General features: G+C 42.9%; 1 protein-coding gene across 2 annotated transcripts in view; it reads left to right on the top strand.

Annotated features, from left to right (window-relative positions):
- The window catches only part of plcg1 (phospholipase C, gamma 1), a 57962-nt gene extending 38736 nt beyond the window's left edge, over positions 1 to 19226 (top strand). The window contains exons 21-34 of one of the 2 annotated variants that reach the window (XM_079489461.1): positions 646 to 723; positions 924 to 1027; positions 1448 to 1541; positions 2004 to 2073; positions 3268 to 3431; positions 3873 to 3969; positions 4302 to 4526; positions 5227 to 5375; positions 5848 to 5962; positions 7352 to 7513; positions 10642 to 10730; positions 11897 to 12261; positions 13262 to 13329; positions 13594 to 19226. In XM_079489461.1, coding sequence (XP_079345587.1) covers positions 646 to 723; positions 924 to 1027; positions 1448 to 1541; positions 2004 to 2073; positions 3268 to 3431; positions 3873 to 3969; positions 4302 to 4526; positions 5227 to 5375; positions 5848 to 5962; positions 7352 to 7513; positions 10642 to 10730; positions 11897 to 12261; positions 13262 to 13329; positions 13594 to 13598 — 1785 coding nt within the window. In that variant the 3' untranslated portion in view covers positions 13599 to 19226. The remainder of the gene's footprint in view (positions 1 to 645; positions 724 to 923; positions 1028 to 1447; positions 1542 to 2003; positions 2074 to 3267; positions 3432 to 3872; positions 3970 to 4301; positions 4527 to 5226; positions 5376 to 5847; positions 5963 to 7351; positions 7514 to 10641; positions 10731 to 11896; positions 12262 to 13261; positions 13330 to 13593) is intronic. The other variant, XM_079489462.1, reaches the window with a different exon arrangement.
- The last annotated feature ends 3620 nt before the right edge of the window (positions 19227 to 22846 follow it).

A 22846-nucleotide genomic window follows, 5' to 3' on the forward strand; every position in this document is an offset into this window, starting at 1 on the left:
AACATGCCCCACCCTGTTATCTAATACCCGTTAACATGACCCACCCTGTTATCTAATACCCGTTAACATGACCCACCCTGTTATCTAATACCCGTTAACATGACCCACCCTGTTATCTAATACCTGTTAACATGCCCCACCCTGTTATCTAATACCCGTTAACATGACCCACCCTGTTATCTAATACCCGTTAACATGACCCACCCTGTTATCTAATACCCGTTAACATGACCCACCCTGTTATCTAATACCCGTTAACATGACCCACCCTGTTATCTAATACCCGTTAACATGACCCACCCTGTTATCTAATACCCGTTAACATGCCCCACCCTGTTATCTAATACCCGTTAACATGCCCCACCCTGTTATCTAATACCCGTTAACATGCCCCACCCTGTTATCTAATACCCGTTAACAGTTTAAGGGCCCCAGACGGAGGTCTCCGTCCTATTAATTAATTACGTGCGATGCCCTAGACCCTAACCTCACAGGAATCCACAAGTGATTTGTAACCCGCAGCACAGTAGGGACTAACGGGAGGTCTAACTTAAGGGCAGTCCCCGAACCGTTGCACATTGTATTCTGCCCCCAAAAAGTACAACAAAACCCTCCTTTAAGTCCAAGCTGCTGTCTGTCCTACAGGAACCAGACTATGGCTCTCTGTATGAGGGGAGGAATCCAGGCTTCTATGTAGAGGCCAATCAGATGCCTACCTTCAAGGTGAGTGTCCATCCATTGTATACGGTAGTGTGTGTTCATGAGTGTAAGTTTACTGTTGAATGGATATGAGTTGGGTTAATTGGTAGGCACGTGTGAATTGGTAGGTGCGTTAGTCTTTCTAATTGAAAGCTGTGTGTATAATACTGTAGCTCAGAGCCTTTTATGTGCTTTTCTTAACCATTAACCCCTTCACTCCCCAGTGCACGGTGAAAGCGATGTACGAGTACAAAGCACAGCGGGATGACGAGCTCTCATTCACCAAGAGCGCTGTCATCTCTAATGTGGACAAACAGGAGGGAGGATGGTGAGTGACAGGCACAACGCTCAATCAGGACACTGACTCTTGCCCCATGTAGACCAATCTTCTGCACCAGCAAATTCCGGCTCTCTCATCAGGCTTGAAACGTAACGTCCAATGGTGTAGTGGTACCCAAACCTTTTAGCACAAGACCCAAAAGAGAAATTTGATGCTGAGATCCTGTTTATTCTGTCTTCTCCTGTCTATATTCCCTCTGATCCTAGAAGCACCTTAAATGGACCTTTTAAGACATTTTAATCTCCTGTGCGCATCCGGTTGGCCTCTGTGTGTTTTCCTCTCTGCAATACATTTGAAACTTCAGAGCATGATCCAATGTGCAGACTTTTTTTGCTCTCCAATAATGAACGGTTAGCGTCACATTTCAAACTCACTCTACACCTCCTCTGTGCTGTGCTGTGGTCTCAGGTGGAAGGGTGACTGTGGAGGGAAGAAGCAGCTGTGGTTTCCTGCCAACTACGTGGAGGAGATCAGTCCGTCATTGGTGGAGCCCGACAGATCAGTGAGTGTCAATATCAAGCATTTAATCATAACAGTTTAGTCCCGCACTCCCCGTTGAGGTTAATTTGAACTGAACTGTGTCCTCTGCATTTATGCAGTAGTTCTCAACCAAAATGTTTAGGCTACCCCATGACAGCTCCCACTTTCAAAACCAATGCGTTAGCACAGCGTGCAGTTGGTTTGGGAAAATTGGGCCACTTTGTCAGAAGAACCATTTCAATCCAACATGCTCGTCCGTTCCTTATCTAGTCTTCTATCAGTAATAATTGTCTAGTCTTCTATCTATCTCTCAGTAATAATTGTCTAGTCTTCTATCTATCTCTCAGTAATAATTGTCTAGTCTTCTATCTATCTCTCAGTAATAATTGTCTAGTCTTCTATCTATCTCTCAGTAATAATTGAACACGTCTTCCTACTAAAACGGGACAGCAGGTTTTACAAAGTGGATTGTGTTGTTTTGCAGGAGATGACAGAGAACAGCCCTCTGGGAGATCTGCTCAGAGGAAGTGTCGACGTCTCTTCCTGTCAGATCGGTGAGTGGCCCCGCCCCTTCCTGCCCTGCTCTGCTGCACCTCAGGGCTGCACAACATGCAGTCACCTTGCCAGAGCCCCCCCCCCCCCCCCCCCCCCCCCCCCCACACACACACACACACACACACACTGTGTATCTTGTAGATCTGCTACTTTTGCCTTTTTTTTATTTGAATCCCGACAGAGACCTTGAATCCCGACAGAGATTTTCGTAAACGAATGCACTACTTTGTTTCATAAACCTTTACCATTGAAAAGGATTACAAGAGTTTATGACTAAATAATAATTACATTGGATCCCTTAGAACACCAGTTCTTTTATTCCACATCTCGAAAGATAAAGTTTTTTTTTTCTTCTTTTTTTACATACAAGGTTTCCAACTGACAATCATGATAGTATAATCTGCCCTCTTCTCTTCTCCTCCACCCCTTTTTTCCTGCTCACTTAAACCAAATTAGTGCCTGGAAAATGTCATCTATTCATTACAGATCTATTATACATTTTTCTGGCTTTATTTTTTATTTATTTCCCTGACTGTCTTTTCTCTTGGTGCTATATTTATTGCCCCCCTCCATTTAGTCAATAAGGATCCATTAGCATTAGTATCATTGGCATCTGCTGCCATGCACCACTCTGTCCTTCCAAATGGCTCTTTGGCTCCATCTAGTGGTGACACATCACCAGGTGTTCAATTGTCTCCTCTTTGCTCACCCCAGTGACCCCATCTTAATTGTTATGTCATATATACATTTTATTTTCTTCAGTGGTGGAAGAGTGAAATTGAAGAGGTATTCAGATGTTTTGTGTTCAAAACTGTAGATCTGCTATTTTTGAGTGGTGCAGCCACTCCGAGGAACAGCAATGTCCGTCCCTGGCTGTGTCCCTGTGTCCCTATGTATGTATGTATGTATGTATGTATGTATGTATGTATGTATGTATGTATGTATGTATGTATGTATGTATGTATGTATAGGGTACCAACAGTTCACTACTCACTTCAGACGGGTCTGATTATTCTAACCTTGTTGAATCTGGCCTGACTAATAAAAAAACTTCAACTAACACTAAAACAAACAATTAAAAAATAAAAAGCAAATCAAAAACTAAGCCTTTCACAAAATAAACACTTTAAAACCCGCTTTAAAAACTAATATAAAAAGTCAACATACTCTTGTTCTCTCTTTGCTCTTGCCAGTGGTTCGTCCGGACGGGAAGGGCAGCAGACCTCACGTGTTCTCTCTGGTCCCGGCCACGTCTCCGCGGGCCGGCCAGGTGCTGGACATCTCTGCTAACAACCTGGATGAGCTGAAGGAGTGGGTGCTGAAGATCCGCGAGGTCACCATGACATCCGAGGCTAAGGTACAGTGTTAGGCTGTAAGCCGTCGCAGTAAATCTCAACCTTTTACATTTTCACTGACCCATTTCTACAGACCTACAAGGGTGGTGGTCCCTGGATCTCACTTTTTAGAACCAGTTGTGTATTGTGGTCTGTTTTTGAGTGGTGCTAGCCACTCGTGTGTGTGTGTGTGTGTGTGTGTGTGTGTGTGTGTGTGTGTGTGTGTGTGTGTGTGTGTGTGTGTGTGTGTGTGTGTGTGTGTGTGTGTGTGTGTGTGTGTGTGTGTGTGTGTGTGTGTGTGTGTGTGTGTGTGTGTGTGTGTGTGTGTGTGTGTGTGTGTGTGTGTGTGTGTGTGTGTGTGTGTGTGTGTGTGTGTGTGTGTGTGTGTGTGTGGCCAAGGAGGAGTACAGTACAACTCACTTCAGACACTCATAGATGAATAATCTTTGTGTGCCTCTGTTCAGCTGGAAGAAGGGAAGATGATGGAGAGGAGGAAAAAGATTGCACTGGAACTGTCCGACCTGGTCATCTACTGTAGACCTGTGCCTTTTGACGAGGACAGTAAGTACATGCCATGACATGCCCAAAACATGAATAATGCCAGGTTGAAGGTGGAAAACTGTTTTTTTTTTAAATTAGAAAATGTTGCACTTTCCTCACAAAATATGGGTCATATTGGAATCGGTGGTCTAAGCCAGGACTATTCAAAATCGCGATTGGACCCAACAATCTAGCATTGGTCGGGTCAAACTCTACACTTATATGACTATTTACCTTGTTGTTTATTGACTGGAACTCCCATTTACGCTGCTTTACTATGATTCCACATGATGTGTAACGTCGCTCTGGATAAGAAGCGTCTTGCTAAACACCTCTAAAATTGTTAATTGCAGAGATCGGCACAGAACGGGCCTGTTTCCGGGACATGTCGTCCTTCCCCGAGACCAAGGCAGAGAGGTACGTCAACAGGATCAAGGGCAAGAAGTTCCTGCAGTACAACCGGCTGCAGCTGTCCAGGATCTACCCGCGCGGCCAGCGGCTGGACTCCTCCAACTACGACCCGCTGCCCATGTGGCTCTGTGGCTCCCAGCTGGTGGCGCTCAACTTCCAGACCGCAGGTGTGTGCGATTAAAAAAGATTAACGTGATTCTCAACCTTTTTGAATGTTCAAGGAGTCCCAGTTTGATATCGTTGGCTCTAGGGGAAGAAACCTTGCATCTCCATATTTTTACTTAACGCCCTACAGCATCACACGTCGCGTTTTGAGAAGTAATAGTTTTGGACATATGAGGTTTCCACCCGACAAAGACCATATGAATTTGGCCACAGATTTGGTAAAATCTTACCAGTGGTTTAAAATTCTCAGAACAATGAGTCCGAAACATTACATAATTCTGCTAATTCAGTTTAACTCCTTAATTAGTCTTAAAGCTGCACTATGTAACCCCGGATTTGAACCTTGTTTCCTGCACAAGTGCTGCAAATAGAAATTGTATCTTGACCACCAGGTCAACATTCGTGTCAGAACCTGTGTCTAGGTGAAACATAACCTTGACACAATCTAAATGTCTCAATAGAAGAGCACAGAGACAAAATACAACCACCCCAATTGTATAGGTTATATTGTGTTAACATACTCTACCATACAGATTACAGATTGGACAAGTGCCGCTTTAACCGATAAGAAAACACACAATTTACAATGGACGAGTGACTGCTGTGACCCCATTTCAAAATGACCAATACAACAAATGTTTTCCATAAGAGGTTTATTTTGACATGCACGCCAGTATAAATTCCTTTCTGGTGTGCCTGCAGACAAGCCCATGCAGATGAACCAGGCGCTCTTCATGCTGAACGGGCGGAGTGGTTACGTCCTGCAGCCGCCCATCATGAGGGACGAGGCCTTCGACCCCTTCGACAGACACACACTACGAGGCCTCGAACCTCTCACCCTGCACATAGAGGTATAGACTGAAGCCCGGGCCGTGAAACTTTGTTTATGTCCGTGTGCACGTTCGAGATTCAAGAGTTTTAGATTTGCATCTTATATATACGAGTGTACACGAGTGTTCTTTAGGGTTGGTTCCTCAACATCGTAGCAGCAATAACGACAATTACAATAACAAAGAATTAATAATAGCAACAATAGTAATTAGAAGTTAAAGAGATATGGTAGTAGTAAGGTATGTAAATTAGTCATGGCACACTATCATTTTAGTATAGTTTTTATTTGTTTACGAAATTGTCAATATATTTAGTTTTAGTCATCATAGCTTTGTTTTTATTTGCTTTTTGTCAGTGACAAAAGGTAGTCGACGAACATTTTTTATCGCTTTAGTCGACGAAATCAACACTGCTAAATTGCCACAAGGACAATCTGCTTGTGTGAGGAGAGGGAGACTGAGTGACAGTGTCCTCTGTGTTCACGCCCTCCAGGTGTTGGGAGCACGCCACCTGCCCAAGCACGGCCGGGGCATCGTGTGCCCGCTGATCGAGATCGAGGTGTGCGGGGCAGAGTATGACAGTGCCAAGCAGAAGACCGACTCAGAAGGTGAGAATGGGTTTGCACAGTTTAGCCCCTGGTTTATGCAGAGCGCACTGTGCCAGACATGGAGGAACAGGTTGTTATTGCCTCAACAGGCTGGATTCATCTCGTCGCTGTCGGGCAGAAACCTCCCTTTTCTAATCTTTTGTGCTTTTTCCGTAAATTAACACTCCTACTTGATCATACTACAGCGTCACACAAAAACGTCAAAAGTAGCAGTTTGCTGTCTTTGAATTTGAATCCTGTAAAGTAACTGTTTTGTACATATGGCGTTTCCACCTCATATGACCATCAACAACTACGTTGGGTTTTTTTCAACAAAAAGAAGAAAAGAATGCAGAAGAAACACTTCGGACAAAAGATGGAACAAGAACCACAACCAATGAAACATCAAATTATCAAAGAACAGTGCAGGGGAAACTAATTGGGGAAGAAGAAAGAAACACTTAACCTCTATGCACATCGTACTCCAAACAGCGAATACAAATACAAGTCTACGGTGTGAGCTAGTAGATTGCTGACGGATTTGAAGAAGAAGCTAGTAGATTTTGTAAAGCTTTAAAATATAATGACATGTCCAGTGTGGTTAACAGCATTCTACCACTGTTAATGACAGGGTTGGAGTCACAGACCTCACAGTGTTAGAGTACTAGAGATACTACCTCTTTGGGGTGAATGACATGGCCATAAAAAAGTCATAAAGATTTAATTCAGAGTGGAGGCCATTTTTATTATATAAACTCAGGTTTATGACACCAGCTCAGTGGCCTTGTGGTTGGAATGTCTGCCCTGAGACTGGGAGGTCGGTGGTACAGTGACTACAGTCCCCCGTCCGGGTCATACCAAAGACTGTAAAAATGGGACCCAATGCCTCCCTGCTTGGCACTCAGCATCAAGGGTTGGATTGGGGGGTAGCGTCATGTCCAGGGGGTTTACTTGTGCATCAAGCATCCTCACAATACATTATTTTGTGATCAAATATTTTTAAATTACCATGAATGGGTAGATCACATGCACATATGAAGCCATAATCAGGGAACAACATCCACGAAATAGTAGTATTAATAGTAACAACAATAGTAATACATTAATATTCCAAGAAGTAAAAGGACAATAAGTACTCAAATTAATAACCACCAATACTAATACTAAACTAACAAAAGAAGAAAAATGCATGGCAAATACATGGCCTACACTACAGTATAGTCAAGACAGGATCAATACTATATACAGTATAGAAGCGAAATAGAGATACGAGTTTAGTTTTGACTAGGCTAATAACTTGTGGGCAACATGCCTCTAGAACTGTTGGCAAGACTACTTAACCTGGTTTCTCTCATAGTGGAATTATGATAGAATGTTGATTTGTAATCTCATCATGTTTTCCTCTTCCAGCTGATAATGGTCTGAACCCCACGTGGCCCAGAAAGACCTTCAGCTTCACCGTGTTGAACTCAGCCTTTGCCTTCCTGCGCTTCGGGGTGTACGAGATCGACATGTTCAGTGACCAGAACTTCCTGGCTCAAGCCACGTTCCCCATCAACGGCCTCAAGACAGGTAGGGTGCAACATGTAATAATTATAATCAATAATCAATTTAGTAATCAATTTTGCTTCTTTTTCTTGTCCCCAAAAAGGATTTTGGTAGCTGTGACATATTTATACAAATTAACATTGCTGTGCACATAACAACGTTGGACACAGCAACTATATCATACTGTACTGTATATCGCCGTTTTCGGGCAGAAACCTCTTATCCCCATATTCTATTTTTTGTCTTTTTTATTTTGTAAATGAATGCCCCACTAGATCACACTACAGCGTCACACAGTAGCAGATCCACAAGCTCGAAAAGTGGTGAGAAGCGACGTGTTTTGAGCTTGTAGATCTGCTACTTTTGAATTTGAATCCTGACAAATCACAGTTATGAGGTTTCCACCTGACAGAGACGATATGTAGCGCAACTGTCTATTCAAAATGATGGCAAAATTATTAATTTCTTCCCATTCTGCATGGAAGTGGTACAGTATGTCTTCTGTCTACAGGTGACACCATGGACAATTGATATGTAATCGGGGCCATTACCTCAATGTTAATTTGTGTGGTACTACTCTCTGCAGCTTTTGTCTGAAATGGTTGTATTTGATACTCAATAAGCCCATCAATATCACCTGGTCGATCAAATCACAGATGATAGAAATATTATAAAAGTCAATGGAAAATATCCGGGGAATCGGGTCGGGACACTTTCTGGTGTTGATCGTTCAACAGGAGAATGTCCTTCCGTTTCAGAGGTGTTCACAAAAGGTAAATACTCTGTTTGATAAGTTGAGGGGTGGAGTCTGGGTAGTAGACGGCGCACACCATAACTACTGATAAGTTGAGGGGTGGAGTCTGGGTAGTAGACGGCGCACACCATAACTACTCCCACATAAATATAACAGAGGCACAGCCTGAGGGGAATGTGAGGATCAAACGCTGTCTTTTTCCTACCGGACTGATATTGGCATCTTGACAGCTAGCCTGGTTCAGTGGTTTTAACAGACCTGTACTGATCTTGGCATCTTGACAGCTAGCCTGGTTCAGTGGTTTTAACAGACCTGTACTGATATTGGCATCTTGACAGCTAGCCTGGTTCAGTGGTTTTAACAGACCTGTACTTGCAAAGGCATAGAAATCAGTACCATTTTTATACCATAAATCCCAGTAATTGGTCCGATTGCAGTCTTTGTCTCGATCTAACCTAACCCTAACCGCACACGGAAGCCACGGGTGATTTGTAACCGGCAATTTGTGATTTGTAACCAGCAACGCATTGCCGGGAGCCATGGGTGATTTGTAACCGGCCATGGGTAATTTGTAACCGGCAGCGCATGACGGGAGTGACGGCGTTGTCGGACTCATGACTGTAGGACTGTTGGTATGTCTATCAAACGTATGCACCCCAGGTCCCCAGTATAATCTTTTTGTTGCACAGAACATCGATCTCTAGCCTACAGTATACAGCCAAGTGCGCACTGCGTAGTAGGGCATTAACGACTTGGGATTTTTCCAAGTCGACTTGTCAGACAGTAAAGTCGAAGTTGAGTCGATTTATCGTTTTGTATGACGGGGGGGGGGGGTTGTTAACAGGGGCGGGTGGAGGTGCGCGCGCTCAAATACGGAGCATGTCAAACAAAGCACTGCGCACACACACAGTGGCCTCTCCAATATGGCACAGTGCATGTATCATCTATATGGCAAAGCGATGATTATCAAAACATAAAACTATAATAGTAAATACTAAACAGTGTGCACGTCGCAGCGAGGCCTCGCGCTATAGGTAGTGTTTTTTTTGTTTTTAAAAAAAAAACAATAATCGCATCGCAGCCCCTTCCGTCGCAGTTGATTTTTCACCTGTTTAAGCTGCGGTTGGTTTGGACCTCCCCCCCAGGGGGGGCCTCCGACGGCCGCGCATCGCCTCCTGCTCCTCACGTCACTTATTCATCCTCCCGTTAAGCAACGCCCGGTCGTGGGGCCCCCTGTTGTCCCCCTTTGCGCTGCGCAGTGCCGTGCTAGCTTGCGCTGCAGAATTAGAGCAGATCTACAAGCTCGCGACGCGTTGTGAGCTTGTAGATCGGCCGCGGCACCGTGCAACGCAGTCAAATTATACACTGACACAATGGATACGTCTATTATCATCACAGCAGCCAGCAGCAGTTTGGCACATCAACAGAATACAATCTGCATTACCTTCCACGTGAACCTTCTCCTCCTCCTCCAACTCGATAACGTTATCATGTTAGTTTGTTACTTATTTTCTGAGCCATGCAAACAAACAACAACCCGCACTGACCGGAGACGGAGAGGTTCATATGATGTGCCCCGCGCGTAAAGCTAAACCAGAAACAGGTCATTGCGTCAGCACGGATGTAGCCTCGGAAAGCCAGACGTTTTATTTCCAGCACAGAGGTTTGGGGATAAACAGAGGTTTGGGGATAAAGTTTCCGCGCTTCTATCTGTTACTTCTCTGACACAGCGCAGTTCAAACTTCAAATTCAGCCAGTCAATAGTGGGACACCGCGCGCTGAGAGCCACATACACAGCTGCAGTTGGTTTTTAATTAAGGGCGCGTTCTGAAATGCATATGCAAAGGGGAATAATGACTTCTGTCCGTGACAATAATCAATGCTACAGTTTGAATTCTGTACACACGCACACATAGAGCAAAAAATATGATATGGGGAAAACTTTTTTTTTTTTTTTTTTTTCAACTTTCGACTTCTCCTAATCTGAATCGACTTGTGTTAATGAAATCGATAAATCGATAAATCGATTTTTTTAGTGAATGCCCTACTGCGTAGGGAAGCGTCAGGTGTAGGTCGTTCATAATAGAGACCAGTGAATATTTCCAACTAGACAGCTAATACAAAGCGGTTAAACGATGTAACTGGTTTTCAGTTATCTCTATCTCCAAACATCTCGGGAGGAGGGGAGGCTCCACCTGTCAACAATAGAAGCGTCATCAACACGCTGAATGTAAATACACCGGACAACCACCGCTTCCATTCACACACGGAGCGCTTTGACCCAAACCTAAGTCAAGGGTCCTGCCAGCATGTCCGATCCTACCGAGTGTGAATATTGCGTTCATACAGATAGTCAGTGCATGTCTCAAAGTGGTTTGTGTGTGTGTGCTGTGACCAGGTTACAGGTCGGTTCCCCTGAAGAACAGCTACAATGAGGACCTGGAGCTGGCCTCGCTGCTGGTGCACATGGACATCATCCGGGGCAGGGTGAGTCACAGGGCTGTGGATCACATATGCAGCACTTGTAGATATCATTAATGTGTTATTATTATTATTATAGTTTGTTCAACTATATGTTGTTAAATATGATTATTATCTAAAAAAAAATTCTTTAACCAATTTAGACCTGAGGATGATTGTAAAAATGCCTTAAAATCCTGACCCAAGTTTTCTGAAAAACTTTAAAAAACCTTTATTCAATTAACTACCCCAAAAAGGGGTTTCTGTTTTGAAAGGTAAAAACCCCAAAAGAGGTTCCCGTCCTAAATGGGTTAAATTAAATAAGAGAAGGAAAAGAAAGGTGCAAATAGCAGATCTACAATCTCACAAACAGCTCAGTGGCATTGTGGTTACAGTGCCCGCCCTGGGATTGGGAAGTTGGGGTTCAATCCCCCCCCCCCCACCCCCGGTGCGGGTCATAGTAAAGACCATAGCATCAAGAGTTGATCCCTCCCTTGATCCCAGGGACATACCAGTGTCATGTCCAGGGATTGTACTTGTACATCAAGCTGCCTCACACTACAGATACAGGAGATAGGCTCCTGGCATGATTCAATACTACGTCCGTCTCTAATCATGGCAACGCCCCGCCTGCCTCTGATTGGCCTACCGACACTGCCAGTCTTACCAGACTTTCCTCCTCCGAGGATATTCTGGTGAGACGTCTCACATGGCTCGGGAACCATTGGTTCCTTAGTCTCACAGCGCAGCACGTGACATCGCACTGCGTTGTAAGCTTGTAGATCTGCTATAAAAGAAAAACGTGAAAGCATGCAGTAGGGTTAAAGGTGTCTTGCATTGATCAGTCTTTTTTCTCCAAATTCCACCATACTCGCATAACATCTCTGTCGGATGGAAACCTCATATGACCAAAACCGTGACTTTTCAGGATTCAAATGGAAAAAAACCCAGCCAAAGTAGCAGATCTACAAGCTCAAAACACGTCGCTTAGCGATGCACTTCGAGCTTACGGATCTGCTACTTTTGATGCTTTTGTGTGACGCTGTAGTATGATCAAGTAGTGCGTTACTTTATGGAAAGAATTCAATGAGTTGAAACATGGTGATAGGAGATTTTTGCCCGACAGCAACGATAATATCTCCACTTTTTTGCTGTGGTCTCACTGATGACCTCATCGCTCCCTCTGTCACCAGGATGAAAATGGCGAGTCGCTGTGCCCGTTCCTTAGCAGTGCCTCTTCCTCCTCCTCCCTGTCTCTGGTCTCCTCCTCCGCCACCAACCAGGCGGCGGGGCGTGGGGGGGAGCGCCTGGGGGAGTCGGGGGGCTCCTCCACGTCGTTGGCCAACTCCAGCATGACGTCCCCCCTGCCCCTGTCCCAGTCCTCCCTGTCCTCCCAGTCCTCCCCGGCCCTGTCGGCCCAGGCCATGGCCGCCTACCGGAGCAGCAGCAGCAGCAGCAGCAGAGAGGGCTCCTTCGAGGCCCGCTACCAGTCACCGCTGGACGACTTCCGGGTGTCGCAGGAGGCCTTGCTGGACCACATGGACCCGCAGAATAGGAGGTGTGTACTGTATATTTACAAATAGTAGCCCGGACGTTTAATGCACAAAATCGTTTTGGCCCCGGGCGTTTAAAAGGAACCAGGCGGCTATTTGTAGCAGGCTTTTATTTATTTTTGCACCGGGCCATTATGTAGTTACAATTCCAATTAGGCTGTAGAAACTACAAATAATTGCCCAACGGACCCAAATTAGGCTGAAGAAACTGAAAGAAACCTGCAAATGATAGTTCTGAATTTATACTCAGATGACAGTGCTGTGAAACATGTGTATGAAATCTATGAAAACGTTTTATCTGCAACATATCTTTATACAATATGTAATGGGGCTCCCTGCTTCATCTCTCTCTCAGCTAAGGGGTCCATGGCCTGAAAAACATTAAAGGACCACTTCACCACTTTTCAACCTATCTTCATATAATAGGTCCTCACTAATAATCATGATAAAATGGCACGATTTTTTTCTACTCAGTCTGTGTCTCATAGGATGGCTGTGGGCTGTTCAGAAACCCGTCCACCAGTGACATCATCATTAGGCCAATTTTTTTTAAACACGTTTTTTTTACAAAAATGTTTAGATTTTCATTATCGTGAGAACGATGGCTTCCATTTCCGCATTGCAACTTTGCAGGACTAGAAAGCCAGCAGTTTCTATTAGCTTGTATTCCCCATCGATGATGTCACTGGTGGACGGGTTTCTGAACTGCCCACAGCCCTCCTATGAGACACAGACCAAGTAGAAAAAAATTGCGCCATTTTTTTCATGATTATTAGTGAGGACCTATTATATGAAGATAGGTTGAAAAGTGGTGAAGTGGTCCTTTAAAGACCCTGTCCTGAGGCATCATTATTACACATGATAAAAGTTGATTTAATTAGTCATGCAGCTGTTTTAGAATGTTAACAGGCGGCAGCGCTTTCTCACCGCCTCAATAAGGACAGTAATAGTTTTTAAAAGTTATGGAAAGTGTCATGATTCTGAATGAAGGTCTTTTCTTCAAAGTGCTGGCCCGTTCCTTTTACATCATCACTTGGAGCCCTTGCAGCCTCTCACACTCAAGCAATTACCAGGTGACATCCGATAAGAGCGTCTGCTAATTGACTAAATTGTACCTGTCAGTGGTTCTCAAAGTTCCTCGAAGGTGTTCCTAAAGGACCCTTACGGGTCTGTAACTCTTGAGAGTGCACAAATGGAACCAAATGGACTCTCCTTTCGTGCACTCTCAGAGTTATGGGTTGTACCACTGGTACCTGAGTGCACCTGTGTTAAAGTAAGCATTGTGACCACGCAAAGATTCTTAATTTTCTTCCTTTTTTCTGCTTTTGTCCCTATAGGATGATGAGGAGGACCCGGGTGGGCGGAGAGAACCGTGTGTAAAAGGTTCATTTGGACCAATGGTTGCGATTCTACAGCAGCCAACACCCCTGCCCCACCCACATCCCCTCCTCCTCCTTGTCAGTCCCCCCCCCACGTACAGATGATGTCACTGACTGCTGTGAACACTGGTTTCCATGGAAACTCCCCACACCACCACTTTTGGCCTACATTTCAGGCAGCTGTCACCATCCCCTTGCTCTGCCGCCTCTCTCTCTCTCCTTTCGCCAAACCCCGCCCACATCACCACAACTACCATCGCCTCCCAAGAGAAGGAGCATCGAGGTTTCTCAACACCTGGTCCGGGGTCCTCACCAGGGGGCGCAAATGGACACCTTTATGGGTCTGTAACATAGTGTACAAATAGTGTTCACTTTTTTTTCCCTTTGGGACATCCCCAAATCTACACTGTAAAATCCTCAGTGATAGTTTAACTTTGAGAGCAGTGTGCGAATGGAACCAAGTGGACCCGTTAGGGCAGTGGTTCTCAAGCAATTTTATGCCAAATTGATATGTATTTGACCACGGACCTCCCCATCTGAAAAGGTTTTGTGCCAGGGACACTCCCAGAAGAGAAGATTTATGTAAAAGATATATAAATAATAATAAAATAATCTTCCAAACATTTGTGCTGCTCTGTGAGCTTGTATATCTGCTATTTTAAGTCCTTGACATGAAAAGACTAAGGATCTCTAGGGGTCCCCGGACCCCCACTTTGAGAAACACTGCGTTAGGGTCCATTTGGTTCTATTTGTGCGCCTCCCAGAGTTACAGACCCCTGTAAAGGTTCAGTTTGGACCCTCTTGGTGGTCCCACGACCCAACCTTGAGAAACTGTGGTGGAGAAGATGGGAGGGGCAGTGTGTGCGTGCGTGCGTGTGTGTGTGAGGGGGCGAGCGGAAGAGGACACCACTGATCGTGGACAGGAAGGAGAGGAACAGACAAACAGAAAAAGTAGTCTGGTGGTCTGCCGGAGGGGGGTCTTTTCCTCAGTTGTGTGTGGGTTTATTATTTTCTTCCTGAGATGAGCGCAAGTTTTTGGAGGACGAGAGAGAGAGAGAGAGCAAGAGAGATGGAGAGCTGTGTAAAAAAAAAGAAAGAAAAAAAGACCAGTTTGAAACTGTTTCCAAGGTCGAGGTGTTTTTTTGTCTCCTCCTCCTCCTCCAACTGCTCTCTCTTCAACGTATATGAATATATATATAGTTATATATTTATTATTCCTGCTGTGCTGTTTGGTGTCAGAGAACAGCCGAAGCAGCCCCACACCTGCTCTCAAAGAGCTCCTTTGGTCTCCCATTATTATTATTTTTTATTTAAACACTTCATAATGTGATTTGTCTTTTTTTTCCTACATATAATCTGTGTAATACACGAGGGCTCTCTATGGCTGTTTTTAAATGTGTCGCTCCACGTGCGCTTCATGGAGGAACTTCTTTGTCTGTTCAACACACACACACACACACTCTCCTTAGTGATTTTTTTTTAAATTGAACCACATAAGCCCAGGTCATGCCATATGAGAGGGGGGTGGGAGGGGAGTGCCAAGCCAAGTGCAGAGCTCTGAGGGACCCCCGTCAATGAAAAGTATGGTTCCCAAACACTAGGTTGGTCGGGACACATTTGTAATGGGTCACAAGTAAATATCCCTTTATAGTTTCCAGGCATCAGGAGAAGGTAGTTGCCGGTTTGTCTTGGAAGCAGCCGGAGAACAGGACAGCCTGACATGCCATGTGCGCACACACGTGCACACGTATACACACACACTGTCAGATGAACTTTTGTTTTCTCTACATGGGTCACTTACATTCCAAAAACTGGACCTCATTCCATTCTTTGGCCTCCCCTCCCCCTCTCGCAGGTGCTTTTTACCCAGACTTTCCGAAACATACTTATTCGTAAAATCAGAAATATAGCTGATCTACAATCTCACATCGTGTCGCTGACTTGCCGCTTTGTGAGCTTGTAGATCGGCTATTTTTGTCAGAGATGCGGTCTGGATTAGACCTGACATGGATACTGGGGGGCGACAGCCAACTAAAAGTATATCGTCTCTGTCTTTTCAGAATTCAAATAAAGAATTGACAAGATTGACAAGCTCGAAACTTGCTCAACCTGGCAGATCTGCTACTTTTGATGCTTTTGTGTGACGCTGTAGTATGATCAAGTACATTAATTTATGAAAAGAATACAAAAAGTTAAAATATGGAGAATAGATGAGAGGTTTCTGTTCGACAGCAACGATATACTATAGGGTTTAAGTGCCTGATTTATACTTGGTTGTTTAGTGAGCTATACAACTAAGTATAAATCTGAGCTTTTGGTCCACACTGCGTGAAGCAACAGGCCACACAGTCCTCTGTCTCTCCTGGACAAGATGCGGTGAACAAGCAATGTTTTATATCTTAACTGATCTTTGCCCGTATAAATCTACCCTTGACGGTTACAAGGGTTGGTTGGATGAAGCAACGGTTAAAACGGTCTTTTTGTTATTTATTCAAAGCGTAATGAAACTTCTTTCAGATTGCCATCGGAGAAGTGTTTATTTTACAGGGCCGGGCTACTGTATTGATATAGTGATATCTATCGTAATGGCACAGGTTTTGTCTTTTCCTCTCTTTTTGACTTAAAAAAATCTATTTTCAGAAATTGCCCACATCTATAAACTCGCGTGTCACAGCATATTGTGAACTCGTAGATCGGCTATTTTCGATATGTCCGAAGATTTCCGAAAACTCTGAATCAATCGATACCGAGGTATATTTGGTCAAAAATATGTATTTGTTTTTGTCCATATGGCCTGGCCCTAATTTTGTCAATCACAGCACCCTTTTATTGAGTTGAACATGACTATTCCCAACAGCCTAAAACCATATAATGATAAGACTGATGGTGACCACTGTTCACGTTCTCTCATTAGATTTTAAGTCGGTGGCTGTTTGGAAACTATGTGTGTTTGAGATCTTAACAAATGTGTCTAAAAAAATATATTTTCATGGCTAAGGTCTATTTAACATGTCCATGGTGTTTTTTTTCTTTGTTTTCATTGTTCTTTTAGGTTTTTTGGTTATGGGTCTCTGCGTGTGTGAAAATTATAAATATATAGCCTAAAGAGAGAGACAATTAAGTAACCAAATTGAAAACAGTATTGTCAACCAACCATGACCAAATAGGATTATTTAGATTGCCAGTACCTGGCTTTGCTTCTTGTGTTTTTACATTTTTTTAATGCATCACAAAGTCTTTAACGGGGCCAATTTTATGTTTGTTTTGTGCCACAGTATTCTGGGGGAGGTTTAGAAATTACCAAGTTCCTACATGCCAGCGGGCACCAAGGATTTGTGACAACCGCTAAACACAAGCTAACGGTGGATACATTACAATTGTTTATGAACTGAGAAAATCTGAGACTTTGTACATAAAACTGGAAGAGGTCTGTGTAATTGAATGTCTTTCCTTGGCCTTGACAGTGCAGCATCGTTGGCCACTCTTCAAGTGGTATTCTCATTAGAGTCCGACCGATGCCTAATTATTCCTGGTCCGATCAAGATTTTGGGGGTTGTCCTAAAAACCACCGGTGACCTAAGTTTTGACCAATATTTTAGGTTATTTAATCTAACCATGTTTCAATAATGGCCATCTAAAAGCTCATGTGTTGCATTACGACATGTGAGCTTGTAGATTTTGTAATATTTTGCCTATATGACGTGCCTGAGATACTGTCGAAATGGTCAAAAATCGGACATTGGCTGCATAATTGCTGAAACTGATGTGATCAAAAAACATCAAATAATGGACGATATATCGGCAAACCAGTAGATCGATCGGGCTCTAATTCATATACTGACATTTACTCATGTACTGTAATGTCCTTCTTGAAATTCAAGATGTCTCCTGATATGAAATCAGAGTTGGACGATACTTCCCTTTTAAACTTTTTATTATCAGGCATTTCATGCCTGATAATCTGTTCTCAAGGCCTTATTATTGGTAGAGATACTACGGGCTGATGGATCTGAACCTTGAGGGATGCTATTCCAAGCTTTGTTAAATCTATGGTGTTGTCTTTCCACACTCACACATTGGAAACAGTGTTTTCTTTTTCTCATAGCGCATATAAGTTGTCAATTTGTTATTGACCCTGTAATGTTCGACTCAGTATTTCCTCACTCTTTGTTTTTAACAATCGAGACGCTCCTAAAGCCATAATGAAGAGTATATGAAACGTTGTATAGGTTAAAGGCGGGGCCACTGGAGACTTGCAGGTCTCACTGTCTTACGGAAGAAATCTTGTTTGATTTGCACCCGCAAGTCATTGTTTTGGTAAACCAACTAAGGTTGGGTGAAGCGTTAGTTAATAGTTAATTAGGCACTAATAATGTTAACGGGCATCGCCATTTTATAAGGAATTATAAGGACTCAAGGAAGGGGCAAGGGGCATGTATATAATAGTCCAGCGTGCATTATTTCGGTTATTATGTCCAGTCTTGAATGGGATTGGGATCCTTAATGACGGCGATTGCTATTATATTCCTCTATATACCTCTCTGGTTCTTAAAGTGAGATACAAGGACCCTCTGGGTTCATTGAGGGGGTTCCAAATGGACCCTTAAAGGTCTGTAAGTCGGAGAGTGTACAAATGGAACCTTAATGGACCCAAAACAGGTCCATTTAGTTCCATTTGTACAGAGTGTAATAAACCTCTTCTGGAAACGGTTCCTCCAATTCCGGATCCCAACCCTAGTCTTGAATGGCGTCTATGGCACCTCAAGATTATTGTCCATCAATTAATGCTTAGGTTATTACAATAACCTTAGTATACTTGTTTTTATCCCAAAGTTATTATCTAAAAAGCAGGGGGGGGGGGGTTGTTTTCTCTCTGATTGGTCAATGAGTGGCCTGTGTCGTGGCGAGACTGCACTCCTCCCTCCCTCTGATGCTACGTAGGTAGCTTCCTGCTGACGTCCACATGCCTCTTCCTGTGTCTTTAAAGCCAAACCATATAGGGCATCGCAGTGGTGGCCATTTTCTGGAACCATCGATCCAGACCCCATTCATTTTTCCCATAGAGATTTCCAAACATATTTATATCAATTATTTTCAGCCTAGAATCAAGCCATCCAGGATCCTGGTGAATCATGACCATAAAACAATCGATTCTGTGAAAAAATAAAATCTCAAAACAAAGGGTATTTATATTATATGGTAAAGATGAATGGGGTCTGGATCGATGGAACCAAAAGATGTCCGCCACTGCTAAGCCGTATACCGCCTCCCAAAAGAACAGATCTACAAGCTAGCGACGCGCCGTTAGCTTGTAGGGGGTGACTCCCTCGGGCAATGGCGTATAAATTAAAGCTTTATGTACACATTTCATCACTTTATAGCCATAACATTCACATCTTGCCCCAGAGTGTCATTGTTTTTATGTTTTTTTTTAATCTTTTTCCGTTTCGTTTACTACAATGGTCTCATTTACAAACTACGCCTTTCTGTAACGTGCCTAAGCTATTGAGAAGAAAAGTATTGATTTAAAAATGTTTTGCCTTTCATATGAAACATATTCAAGCCTGAAAAATAAAGTACTTATATGACTAGCTTGACTTATTTTCTTTCAAACTCGTTACCTGTGAAGTGCAGAAACTACAACACTGTCACAATTATTACATAATCGTCTAATCGCAATTATTTGAGATATTCGCAATTATTTTTTCAATCGGTCTGTCTTTACTGATAAACAAGCCCAAAGTAACAGCTTGAACAGATCTACAAGCTCACAATATTAAATATAAAGGTATTAAAGTAAAATCTGACTTGCCTATAGCCTGCAGTGCAGATACCCTGTTACATGTATTTTTCAGAATGGACAAATTATAATTTTTCAATACAGAATGAGATACCGGTAATTTCGGTTATCGGCCATAACAGCAATTCATTATATCGGATATCGATATCGGCCAAAATGTCTCATTGGCACATCCCTAATATATATATATATACACACCCATATGGGCTATATAAAATAGAGTACAAATATGGAGATAAGGTTTCTACCTTATCTCCATATTTTTACTTTGTGGGTTGTTGTTTTTTGTACAACTCAGGTCCCTATGGTGTATGTTGATGTCAAGTCAAGTCAATTTTATTTATAAAGCACATTTAAAAAGTAGTATGTAGTATAACATTTCTAGGTTTTCTATGTTGCACTGTTGCACAAAATCCTAATTTGCTTCCATCCACTTTCAACTATTTTGGGCATGCAGTCCTTATTGGGGGGAGTGGGGGATGTGGCACAGTGGTAACGTTGCTGCCCACGCCCACCACCGTGGAGACAACCCTATCGCCAGGCTGAAACGTGCACCAGTCACATATCAACCCTATCGCCAGGCTGAAACGTGCACCAGTCACATATCAACCCTATCGCCAGGCTGAAACGTGCACCAGTCACATATCAACCCTATCGCCAGGCTGAAACGTGCACCAGTCACATATCAACCCTATCGCCAGGCTGAAACGTGCACCAGTCACATATCAACCCTATCGCCAGGCTGAAACGTGCACCAGTCACATATCAACCCTATCGCCAGGCTGAAACGTGCACCAGTCACATATCAACCCTATCGCCAGGCTGAAACGTGCACCAGTCACATATCAACCCTATCGCCAGGCTGAAACGTGCACCAGTCACATATCAACCCTATCGCCAGGCTGAAACGTGCACCAGTCACATATCAACCCTATCGCCAGGCTGAAACGTGCACCAGTCACATATCAACCCTATCGCCAGGCTGAAACGTGCACCAGTCACATATCAACCCTATCGCCAGGCTGAAACGTGCACCAGTCACATATCAACCCTATCGCCAGGCTGAAACGTGCACCAGTCACATATCAACCCTATCGCCAGGCTGAAACGTGCACCAGTCACATATCAACCCTATCGCCAGGCTGAAACGTGCACCAGTCACATATCAACCCTATCGCCAGGCTGAAACGTGCACCAGTCACATATCAACCCTATCGCCAGGCTGAAACGTGCACCAGTCACATATCAACCCTATCGCCAGGCTGAAACGTGCACCAGTCACATATCAACCCTATCGCCAGGCTGAAACGTGCACCAGAGTCACATATCCCAACATTTGGAATTCGTTACTGAGGTGGGTTCGAATCCAGTCCACCGTGGTGCATCTGAGTCTGAGTCTGTGGATATTTTTAAAAGAAATGTTAAGACGCATCTTTTTAGCATTGCTTTTACTGCATTTCTCTTCATGCATTTCTGTATATTTGTATATGCATCTGTTTTTTGTTTGCCTTCTAGTTTTAATATCATATATAATTATACATGTTTATGAGATGATTATAATGTCTTATAAGTGTGTTCATAATGCGTTATAAACATGGGATGCGCAGCTGACACAGGAATTGGAGAACATCTCAAACTGGCTAGAGTCGTCACAATTAACTCTAAATGTACAAAAAACAGTTTCAATGTGTATCTCCATCCGCAGCAGGCCTGCTGCGGATACCTTTGAGGTACGCATCAAAAATGAAACTCTTGCTGAAATGAGTGAAGTAAAATACTTAGGAATAATCTTGGATAAAAACTTAAAATTTGAAAAACAGGTAAAGCATATATGCAAGAAGGTTAAACCAAATCTAAATTGTTTTCGTCATATCAGAAGGGACTTATCAGCTAAAACTGCACAACTGTACATGCATGCTATGATTTTCTCACACCTAGCATACAGCGTTACAACATGGTCACAATCCTCTAAAACTGTCTTACAACCAATAACATCAATATACAAACAGGCTATAAAAATCATGGATCAAAAACCGATGAGATGGCACCTTTGTGGTATCCTAAAAAAACACAACCTTTTTACGTTTGACAATTTTGTGTTTTTTTCTACTACCAAATTGGTTTTTAAATGTTTACATGGTCATGTTTCACCTTTGTTCTCTGGACTGGTTGATAGACTTCCGAGCTCTGGTAGAGCAACCACACGAGCCTCAACAAGTGGTAACTGTATTGTTCCTAGGTGTAACAACTCATTCGGACAGTCTGCCTTCTCAGTAAAGGGAGCAAACTTATGGAACTCTTTGCCTGGCTCTAAAACTAGAGTCTGATGGTAACGTGTTCTACAGAGGACTCAAACTATGGTTGAAATCAAATCAACTGTGTTCACATGTATAGCTTCTGACTGGTTATTAGAATGATTATGTTTACTTTTGTATTAGAGATGATGTAATGGATTTTGTAATTGTGCTGTAAATATTATTAGAATGTATAATCTTTTGTACTTGATTGGGTGTTTTTTAAACTATAGTGTCCCTGTAGTTTTTAGAAAAGTCTCCTGTGGACAAGTGGTGAAAATTAGCACATGTGCTAACACACTGTAAATGATGCATCTACTAATTGTACAACTGTGCAATGAGCAATGTGATTGTTATGTCCATATCAAATAAATAAACATAAACATAGTAGGGGTGGGACGATATGGATTCCTCACGATACGATATATATCGCGATATTAGGCCCTCGATAACGATAATATCACGATATTCGATATATTGCGATATATCGATATATTGTATGAAATTTCATCAACGATATATCACGATATCTGCAACTACAAAATACTTGGAACTGAAAAAATGCAGCATTTTGTATTCCCACAAAGCTGTTTGGAGACTTTGGACAAATCACCATCCAGTAATTCAGTACTTCTGGTTGCTGTGGAATCTGAGTGGGATTTGCTTTATTTTAGCTGTCATTTCCTCCTTTTCTAAACATGTTGTTCATCACTTCATTATGAACATTTCAAATTTCAAAAAATATCGATATTATAATAATCAATATCGATTATTTATCGCGGGAGGACGTATCGATATATATCGCCATATCGTTAGACGTTATTTCAGCACACCCCTAATGCATAGCAAGTGTTATGTGCCCACTCTTCTGTTACCCTTTGAAGAAATTACAGTAAGTGGCTCCCCCCAGTGGTGGAAAGTACCATTTCTTTTCTATTTAGACCAATATTGTGTACTTTTTACCACCATTTGAAAACTTTAGTTTAAAAGGCTACAAGTTACTTTGTAGATTAAGATAATTATTATTTTTTTAAATGCATGAACCAATTAAGCCCTATTTTATACTTCATCTATTCGAAAAGGCCAAAAACTTAAAATAATACAAATAATTGCGAAA

Source organism: Electrona antarctica (assembly GCF_951216825.1).
Source record: "Electrona antarctica genome assembly, chromosome: 2".
Taxonomy (NCBI): domain Eukaryota; kingdom Metazoa; phylum Chordata; class Actinopteri; order Myctophiformes; family Myctophidae; genus Electrona; species Electrona antarctica.